Genomic DNA, 10,448 nt, shown 5'->3' with positions numbered 1-10,448 from the left:
AGGTCGGAATTCATTGAAAGAGGCTGGTGAGTCAGATTTAGGGATCAGAGCCAAGTAGGTGAAATTTAGGGAGGATGGATGTGCCCAGTAGTCCTACTTTCTTCAATGACCGCCAATAGGTCCTGTCCCAAAAGATCAAGAAATGCAATGTAGAATTCAACTGGCCAGCCATCCGGACCAGGACTTTTATCCTTCTTGAACCATTTTAGGGTACCCTCCAATTCCCCCATAGTGACAGGTTGTAGTAGGTCTTCGGCTTCATCCGAATTAACAAAACTCGGGAAGTGTCGGCTAGATTGATGATATCCAGGAGGGTGATGGCTGCCGGGGCTGTGAACTGATTTTTGAAATGAGAATTCCCCAGCCTGGCTAATTGAGGGTGGGTGGAGGCCCATCCATCTTGTTCACAAGGCAGCTGCCAAATAGTGTTAGAGGCCTTCCTACCATTGGCGAAATTGTGAAAAAACTTTGTGTTTCCATCACCAGCATGGAGCCATATAGCTCTGCTTCTTAGCCTCCACAGTTCTTCCTTTTCAAGTAGGATCTTTGCCTTCTGAGTTTCCAGATTCACCAGATGGAGCTTTGTATCATTTGATAGGTAACCAAGCCCCTTTTCATCCGTGAGTTGGGAAATCTGCACTTCAATGTCCTTCAGGGTCTGTTCATCTCTCATTTTTTTCTTTTTTGACCATTCCTCTGTGAGAGTCCTGAGTTTGTTTAGGTGACCACAAAAATCTGCAGCCACTCTCTGCTCCCTGAGAGGGGGTTGTGCCTTCCAATAATCTGATACCAGTTTGATGTATTCAGGATCTTTTAGGTATCTAGAAAATAATTTAAAGGGGGCACGAGGCTTTTTTGAAGGGCCAGAGATTTGTAGATATATGGGGGAGTGATCAGATAGTCCCCCGGTGCCAACCCATTGCCTGTAAAGTGTAAGGGAATGGAGGAGGTCTTCATGTATCAGAAAGCGATCTAGTCTCCGACCGAGGGCAGCCTCTCCAGTCCTCCTATTATGCCAAGTGGGCATTTTCTTGTTCATGGGTACATCAATGAGTTTATAGGTATCCAGTAAAGTGCTCATCTGGTCCGAAATAGGGTCAATCTGAGAGTGATGGCCCCATGATTCCTCCATCCCCAATGAAAAATTTAAATCTCCTCCGATGATGGTGGAACCCGTGACAAGAGGGTGGTCTAACATGGAGTGCCAAAACTCAAGTCTGTTCTGGTTAGGAGCATATATGTTAATCACCTTTAACTGGATCCCCAGTTCACTCGCAAAAATATCCATGCCAATGAAACCTAAACCACCCCAGGATGAAATATGCTTGACTGTTCTAGGGTTTATTCCCATGGTGAAACCCCCCGATCTGCTAATCGCATCCAATCCTTGGAAATACCAGCCCGAGAGGATGGAGAGAAGGGTTTTGATATGATATTAGATGAGCCAAGAGTTTCTTGTAGAAGTAGGAAGTCATAGTTGGAGTAGGGTAATAGACGTTTCAGAGCCAATCTCTTATTGGGGTTGGCTAGTCCCCTGCAGTTGTAGGAGAGCCAGATCATGGGGGAACAGGGATAGAGGGCTCAGATGCTCTAAGTGCCCTTTCAATGGTGGATTGTCTACCCCGCGCGACATCAGCCACCGCTGTTCTGATGGCTGTTTTGATCTTGGATGGGTGCCCTCTAGTGGGCTTTGTGTTAGTCTTTCTGGGGGAGAGCCCAATCCAAGTTGAGGTGGAGTGTGCCGAGATCTGGATCTGAGGTTGTAGGGATGTGACCCCGTCCCAGAAGGGGAGGAGGTATATGGGGGGAGGGTAGAATTACCCTGGAGTGATGTAGGTGTAGTAGAGAAAGTGGGGGGAGGGGGGATAATGGTGCAAGAGATGGTGGAGATAGGGTAGTGGGAGGTGGTATGGGGGGTCACATGTGTTACAGGGAAAAGTGTCTATATAGAACTGCTCTATCCCACTAAGGTGTGACAACTGCCTTAGAAACAAACAGAGTAAAGCTACTTTCATTTTTCCTTTATGAATTATAGATAGGGAGGAACAGAAAGACCAACCTCTGTCTTGCGCTAATCTCCTGATTTGATTTCTCTCTTCCTTGATAGTCTTTCGCTACTTGTTCCCTTGCATGCCCAGCTTCACAAAGTACCTATAAGATCACCGTAGCATAGCACTATACAAAGACATGGGTCTATAATCATAAACAACCTAGGATCAGATGTAAATTGACCATACAAATGCAACAAAAATCTATGACACAAGAGTATGGAGGAAAACTTGAATAGCTTTTATTGATAAACAAGAAAGAGCCAAGAGGAGTAACAACCAGTTGTTCTGACTCAGCATCAACCTCTCAGCAAGGAAGCCCCTCTTCACCTCATACAAAGCTTAGATCACCCAACAATCTGATGTTTGTCTCAAGAAACCAACATCAATTCCTTACAATATGCAAAATTCCAGCCTCTGGATCTCTGGGATGAGGGATCCATATATAGATATCTGTAATGGAGATGAGTCAGCTTATGATTTGATTAGTGTCTTCCCTCTGATAGTTCTTGCTTCCACTTGGAGATTGATGATCTCTTACTCATCCTTGGTCGAATTCAGAGAGGCAAGTGTCACAGGAGAAGTTTTTGGAAGCTTCCATTGCCTCTCCACCTCGCGGAATGACACTGCCATTTGTCATTTCTCGCCCATCGCACCCCATAGAAGGGATTTTTGAAATGAAACGCACCCACACAGTGTATTTAGGTGAGATGCAACGCACCTGGCCAGTGGAGCAGCTGAAATGATCCTGTTTTGACCAATTCTGAGCAGTTTTTCATGGAGAACTTCTGGTAGAAGCTGTAATCAGTTGACCTTGTTCCTTTAGGGGTTAGAACAACACTTTTAGGGACTTAGGAGCCCTTGGTTTATGGACATTTCATGCTTGGGGTTGTAGTGCCCAAAAATGTCTATAACAATTGCCCCCTAAAGCATGAGGTCGTTAATCTTTTGATGTCGGGTGAAATGCTTTATTATGAGGATCCGAAGTTCTTTCAAGCTAGGAGGAGACCTGTAATAAGATACAATACAATACATTATCTTCATAATATTTTCATGATCTAGCTGAGGCGGGCATTCCCATGCTCAGCTTTATAAATTCATTTTCATGTACATAGGACAAACAATCGTCTGAGTGTAGACTGATGATTTTGAAAGAGCCATCATCCCTTTGATTGGGTGATTATCTGTGCAGCAATGATGTACATTTGATGTCTTTATTTCCCTGAATATATATCGCAGCCCGGATGGATGAAACTAGATCCAAGGTCTTCAATCTCGTTCGATCTTCACTCGAAGTACAAGTCGATCCATGTGAAAGATGTTTTGGAGTCGAACATGGAAAGACATCGCCTGATTACCAGCCAATGATGTAAGCTGTTAACAAGCGCGAGAGGAATCACCGATAATGATAATGACCCTCAAGGTATTGCAGTACAATTCACGTGGTGTGAATAAAGGACTTGGCGTCGAACACCACGCAAAATCTTTCGGTCGAAGGCCATTGATGTAAACCTGTCGCCGGAAGTGAGAAACTTGCCATTGAGGCATGCAAGCTTCAAAGTACTGAATGGGGTGTTCCTAGATCGACTTCTTGGATAATGAGCTGACGTCGACAAGAAGCGATCCGTCACAGGAGGGCCTTAATGAATCCCACTTCAATGACACGGAATGGAGCAAATGATTTTAATGGAGGTGAGAACGATCTGGTGATATAAGGTTCAGGGTGGCGGTCATGAAAGAATGGAGTATAAATGTATGGTAGTGGGTGAGACATAGGTGAATTCTCTGAATGACTTCTCTTGAACATATCAGCGACACTGACGTGATGGATTGGTAGCATTAACCCCAAATTTGGATGGTATGATGGGACCATGGTGATGTGACCGGTGAATGAAAAAACCTAACCCGACTTGGATGCGGAGTGAAAGTGTCATGTTCAAGAGCGACTTGCTACCAACAAAGTTTCTTCAAGTTTTCTTCCCAATTTTTTCCCAGTCATTGCTGACCAGTACCTCTTTATTTTTGTCAAGCTTGAGGAGGATAACATATGCTTGTTCCATAATTTTCCCTTCGGGTAAACCCATCGCTATGTTTTAACGAGCCTAGCGATAGTGAAACTCGTTCTCGTCTATAGACAAGTTTGTCGCTATTAAAATTTTAACGAGTTTAACGACAAAGATAACTCAGTCCTTTTCAATTTTAGAGAGTCTGAAAAGGAACGTAAAGATAACCTCCAAAATTCCTTTTTCATCATCTAATCCCTTAAGTCTGAAAAAGTATAAAACAATACAGAAGGGATGAATTTTCGATAGTTTTAACGAGCCGAACAAAACAAGCGCTCGATCTTTTTGTGTAATAATCCCCCAGGTCCAAAAAGATTAAAATTTAGAGGAGGGATAGCACTTCCGGTCCCTTTAACGAGCTGGAGAGGCCAATGGCTCGACAATCTTTTCATATTTTACGAGTCAGTTGAAAAGAGCTTAAAGGAGACTCGTCATTTGAGGAACGAGTGATAAAATGGGTAGCAACTGATTCCAGGTAAGGTTTGGAATTTTCCAATCACGGCGATGTTATAAGGATGGCTAGTGAGATCACTCTTCGCAGCTGTTCCTCAAAATGGGTAAACAATCAAATGGAGGTGAATGATCGGCCAATGCAAAAGTGGAGGTGATGGTGCAAACACGACCAAGGCTTTAATGGCTGAAGTACTACATTCACGATGGTTATTTACCGGGGAATAGTTCATTTTTTAATGAGCTTAAACACGGGGGGGAAACATTTGCTCATGGATTATGTTTATTTTTTAAAGAGCTTGAACTATGTGCTAAAACTGCTCGATGCAGGTTTATTTTTTAACGAGCTTGAACCTTGCGGTAACACTGCTCGATTAATCCAGTCGTATAATAAGAATGTCCCATATAAAAACGACAATTTTTAGAGTTTTGCCTCACATCCTTTCTTTATGCAAGTTAGGAAACGACCAATCCTACGAGTTTAAAGGGTTAGAGGACCTACAAATTTAAAAAATAAATAGTCGCTCTTCGCTTGCACGCCAAAAGGCTTGCATGCCCCTAGGTATAAAACAGAATTTCAAGGTTACCCCTTCTTCTTTCCGTTAAAACATTTGCTTTACCGAGAGAGGCCTACCTCTTACAGGTCACCCAAAGATTGTTCTATTCACAGCGCAAACAAAACACTTCTGCGGCGATGTCTACCGAAATAAACAAAGGTGAGTGAAGGAGGCTACTTCACTCACGTAACTTTGACAAGAGAATCTTGTTCCAGAATAACCCCCTCTTCCAATCACAGACGGGAGTACAGACTAGTCATATTCTCTCGCAGAAACCTACCCTATACCCGAAGTTTTCCTGCCGAAGCAGACTAGGGTGCATGCCCCCTGGGTTTCAGTCATGTCCCCCGAATCACTCGCGCTCATCAGGCGGGCGGACTGGAGATTGAGACATTTCTTTCGTGAAAAGACCATTTAGGGATGGTATATGACTATTTGCTATGCGTGAACCGGGGAATGAAAGCTGGTCTACGAGCTTGACCACTCTTCCTTCTTGCGGAAAACACATTACTCTAAAGAGTGAGGAGACAATCGCTCCCATACAATAAATATAGTCTCGTCCAAGGAGTAGATTATAATCCAGGGGTCCTTGAACTACCATTACGTTCATGTGAACAATTTTTCCTCTCAATGTTATGGGCACATTGGGAAGGATCCCTAATGGTCGACTGATTCCTTTATCAAATCCTGTTAGATTTCTCATTTCAGGCAAAAGCGATGGTGAACCAAGCGCTTTCCAAGAAATTGAGGAAAGGATACTCATAGAAGCCCCTTCATCTATGATGGTACCAACCATAACCATTATATATATTTGAACAATAATTCGGAATGGTACACTAGTTGGTAAACGGGGTTTTCCTAGTTGATTCCAGTCGAAGGAGACAACTAGGTTGCTTGGAGGTGGGACCGAATAGACGACCGGGTACGACTTTGACGAACTTCCTTCCTGCGGTAAAGGAATGGGTAAATTCCCCCATGTTCGTTGGAGTCTATGATTATGAAAAGAATTTGGACGGTGTCATCCTTGTTCTCTTCGGTGACAGTATCATCTGAAGATGGAACCTATGAAGGCAAGACCGGGTCAACTGCCACCTCGACCTTTTGACTTTCGTCTGGTATGGGTTCAGATGGTTTATCTTCAATGATAGATGCTTCAGCCGACCACCTGAGCGGGCCAGCCAGATTTTCAACTAGCGACGGACTCGGCAAGAGTTTTTTATATCCAAGAGGAAGTCGTAACGGTAAAATCGGACGATTGTCCAAAACTATTTTAGCTTCATCTAAGAAGGGATAATGGTGGACGGCATGATCGCCTTCGCACAGTTTACAAGGAAATCTATGTTTTCCTTTTTGTCCTGGGGCTTCACTTTCACTAGTTGACGGTGTGTTTTCAACATGATCATCAGAGGTTGACGACACCGGGTTGTGCAAACGAGGAGACCAGTCCCTTAAGATCCAAGGGATGCAAGGACAATCTCTATGATAGTGGTCTCCTTTGCAAATGACACATGGCGATTTAGGCCTTGTCGGTGCAGTGTGTGGATTTTCGCTAGACGACGCTCGTTTGCCCCCATTCGCTTTTGGCTCCTTCTTCTTCTTCTCCTTCTTCTTCTTTTCCTTCTTCTTCTCGGGTACTTGACTTTTGGCTTTACCAGCCCCATCAAGCGAAGAGGAAGGAGGAGAGGAAGAATTAGAGGAAGTAGAAGGTTGGTGGGTAACTCTGGACTCGTCTAGTTGCTGATTCGATTGTTCAGGAATTGGGGTGTTCTGAACGACAGAGGTTGAGAAGAGCCATACAGGCAAGCTAATTGTCAGTCCTGGAAGCAACAATGTGGCCATATGGGGTGTACCAACATCTCCCCAAGAGGAGAAGGGACTAGGATTTCCTCCAAGGGGAATTCCTTGGTTGGTGGATTCCATTTTCTCAACCGAAAATCAACGTAGGAAAGGGTAATGAATATTCCGTTTAAAATAAATTTTAGACGCTTTGACACAACTTGTTTTTTCAATTTTTAAGAGTCGAGAAAAAACAAAAGATGACTCTAGTCTCCTTCGATTTTTAATGAGCCTGAAGTGACAAGTGCTCAGATGGACCTTTTCTGTTAAAGATTCTGAAAAGGAACGAAAGGGACTGCTCTGGAAATCTAGGTCAATCTTCTTGAATGTTTTGTTCAGTGCATTGAGATCGATAGGGCGGCAGACATGACTTCCTATGGATAAAGGATTAAGCCTGTTGGGGTCTCCCAAAATATACTCGACGGTACGTGGGAGCACAAGTCTGTACTGGCACTTATCGTCTCAAAGTGGAGGAATCACCCAACCATCAGTTAGAACAACAGATACCAGGCTTTACAACGCCGGAATATGTCTCTAGCCTAGACTTCTAAATGTTGTGCGTTAAGTTCCAAAGCGTTGTTAGATTCATTGAATTTATTTTATAGTTGATCTTGTTTATGAAGTTTTCCTTTCAGGTTCACCGCGAGATGTAGATGTAATTCCTAAAATGCAATCTAAGATGATAAACAAACTTTTTATCTTCTTTGTGCAATGAAAATCTTAGCTACTAAGGAAAGAAAGACATAATCTTTTCACAAAGAGCAAAGAGCACACTCTAAATGCACTTTTCTAAATCAAACCAATCAGACTGTCTAGATGCAAATGCACATGCATGTGTTTGTTTTCGACTTTCTTAGTATATGAATGATAAGAAGAAAGTTGATGCACAAATCTGAATTTCTTTTCAAGCGACAAATATCAACAAGTTTCTTTTCGAAATAAAAAAATGGAGACGATCACAACACCTCACGATTTTGAAATGAATACTTGTTTTCGACACTAGAAAAATTACAAATTCAGACCAAAAACAATAGTAACAGGATAATCGACCATCAACATCAATCAAACTCTTTCCTATGATCGAAATCGACACTTGCGACAGTTTCAAATCAAAGGACGATAGTACGATTATGCTACTTTTGCAAAGGAGAACTGAAAATGACTCAACAAACACACAAAAACATTTACAGTTCTTTTGTACAAAGGAGGCGGAATAAAAGCAAGGAAAAGGGGTTTCAAACAGACATATACTAATCACAGGCAGCAAAATTCAGGAATAGAACTGGAAAGAATGAATCACAGAAACCAACACTGCACAAAGCCTAGTCTGATCAGCGCACCTGTAACACAGGGAATTTGAAATGCAGCGCACCTTCTCCACTTGGGAAGTGCGCTGAAGTTCAGATTCTCTGAAAAGTACCTGGGCTGGGCTAGAAACGAGACTCTGTTTGGGTTCCGGGTCACAGTTTGCAGTTCAGTTCGTGGGTTTTGGCCAAGCAAAAGGTAATCAGTAACTCAACAATCAGGGGTAGATCTAAGGAGGATCTAAGAGCTATCACAAGGGAAATCAGAGAGTTTTTGAATCAGTTGTTTAAATCATAAACAGATCCAATAGATGGATTGAAGTAGCATTTATCTACTTTGCATTTGCTATGGCAAATGCAGTTCGAATGCTACCTGTAAGTTTATGAAATAGACAACAAAGAATGATAAACAAACAAACTAATTCTTCCCTAGTGGAGTCGCCATTTTGTTACAGGGAAAAGTGTCTATATAGAAATGCTCTATCCCACTAAGGTGTGACAACTGCCTTAGAAACAAACAGAGTAAATCTACTTTCGTTTTTCCTTTATGAATTATAGATAGAGAGGAACAGAAAGACCAACCTCCGTCTTGCGCTAATCTCCTGATTTGATTCCTCTCTTCCTTGATAGTCTTTCGCTACTTGTTCCCTTGCACGCCCAGCTTCACAAAGTACCTGTAAGATCACCGTAGCATAGCACTATACAAAGACATGGATCTATAATCATAAACAACCTAGGATCAGATGTAAATTGACCATACAAATGCAGCAAACATCTATGACACAAGAGTATGGAGGAAAACCTGAATAGCTTTTATTGATAAACAAGAAAGAGCCAAGAGGAGTTACAACCAGTTGTTCTGACCCAGCATCAACCTCTCAGCAAGGAAGCCCCTCTTCACCTCATACAAAGCTTAGATCACCCAACAATCTGATGTTTGTCTCAAGAAACCAACAACAATTCCTTACAATATGCAAAATTCCAGCCTCTGGATCTCTGGGATGAGGGATCCATATATAGATATCTGTAATGGAGATGAGTCAGCTTATGATTTGATTAGTGTCTTCCCTCTGATAGTTCTTGCTTCCACTTGGAGATTGATGATCTCTTACTCATCCTTGGTCGAATTCAGAGAGGCAAGTGTCACAAGAGAAGTTTCTGGAAGCTTTTATTGCCTCTCCACCTCACGGAATGACACTGCCATTTGTCATTTCTCGCCCATCGCACCCCATAGAAGGGATTTTTGAAATGCAACGCACCCACACAGTGTATTTAGGTGAGATGCAACACACCTGGCCTGTGGAGCAGCTGAAATGATCCTGTTTTGACCAATTCTGAGCAGTTTTTCATGGAGAACTTCTGGGAGAAGCTGTAATCAGTTGACCTTGTTCCTTTAGGGGTTAGAACAACACTTTTAGGGACTTAGGAGTCCTTGGTTTATGGAAATTTCATGCTTGGGGTTGTAGTGCCCAAAAATGTCTATAACAACATGTGTATGCAATGAAGAAATCATAACATCTGATAAAAACATAGAGGTTATGGGAATAGATTCATTACTCGGATGGGGAGCCGATCCCGCAGCAGATTTGGAGCGCATACAAGGTGGAGAGGGAGGAGTCTTTCATGGATTCTTTGCCTTCTGTGTCACCCCAACCACAGCCTCTGGTGGTGCAGGTCCTTGTTGCTGTTCACACATGTTCTGCTCCTCCGAGAGATGATGTTTTGCCCCGCGAGAGGTCTCCGATGCCAGCGATGAAAGTAGCAGACAATCCTTGTACAGGTGACCCACTTTGTGGCACCTCCTACAATGGAAAGGGACTCCTTCATAGTCAAGGAGCTGTCGACGAGAGAAATGTCACCTGTGTAATGTGATTTTCTCTTCAAGTCCCTCCCTGGCATCAAGGTGGATCAATATCCTTGCCATGGTCATGATTCCAGTTTTCTCAAAGGACTGATCATGCTTAATGTAAGTCCCCAGTGCGTCGTTGATACGTTTGAATACCTAGGGGGTCTAGAACTGCATGGGTAAACCTGGTAGTCTGACCCAAATAGGTCCTGCTCCTAACTGTTCACGCTCCGGATCGAATAGAGGATCCCATCTCTTGAGTAGCACAGGAGCTAACTCAATATGCCAGTAGCGGGATAGAATCCAGTCTGTGTACTCCTCCCTGTGAAAACGGAGGGCAAACC

At 43.0% G+C, this 10,448-nt stretch overlaps 1 protein-coding gene across 1 annotated transcript; it reads right to left on the bottom strand.

Annotated features, from left to right (window-relative positions):
• Positions 1 to 205: 205 nt before the first annotated feature.
• On the bottom strand, positions 206 to 1,351 carry LOC149196224 (uncharacterized). The gene has a single exon (XM_089408233.1). It carries the CDS (start codon positions 1,349 to 1,351, stop codon positions 206 to 208), a length of 1,146 nt encoding a protein of 381 aa, XP_089264359.1.
• Positions 1,352 to 10,448: the final 9,097 nt, after the last annotated feature.

This window comes from Pinus tabuliformis, chromosome 2_2, assembly GCF_031772625.1.
Source record: "Pinus tabuliformis cultivar Carrire ecotype Pingquan chromosome 2_2, CPIR1, whole genome shotgun sequence".
Lineage (NCBI taxonomy): Eukaryota > Viridiplantae > Streptophyta > Pinopsida > Pinales > Pinaceae > Pinus > Pinus tabuliformis.
The sequence above is the reverse complement of the archived record's forward strand: the minus strand, read 5'-3'. Positions and strand labels throughout refer to the sequence as shown.

Bases quoted from the DNA above. Each gene is read 5' to 3' on its own strand.
- LOC149196224 (XM_089408233.1), bottom strand. From the start codon at position 1,351: ATGGGAATAAACCCTAGAACAGTCAAGCATATTTCATCCTGGGGTGGT.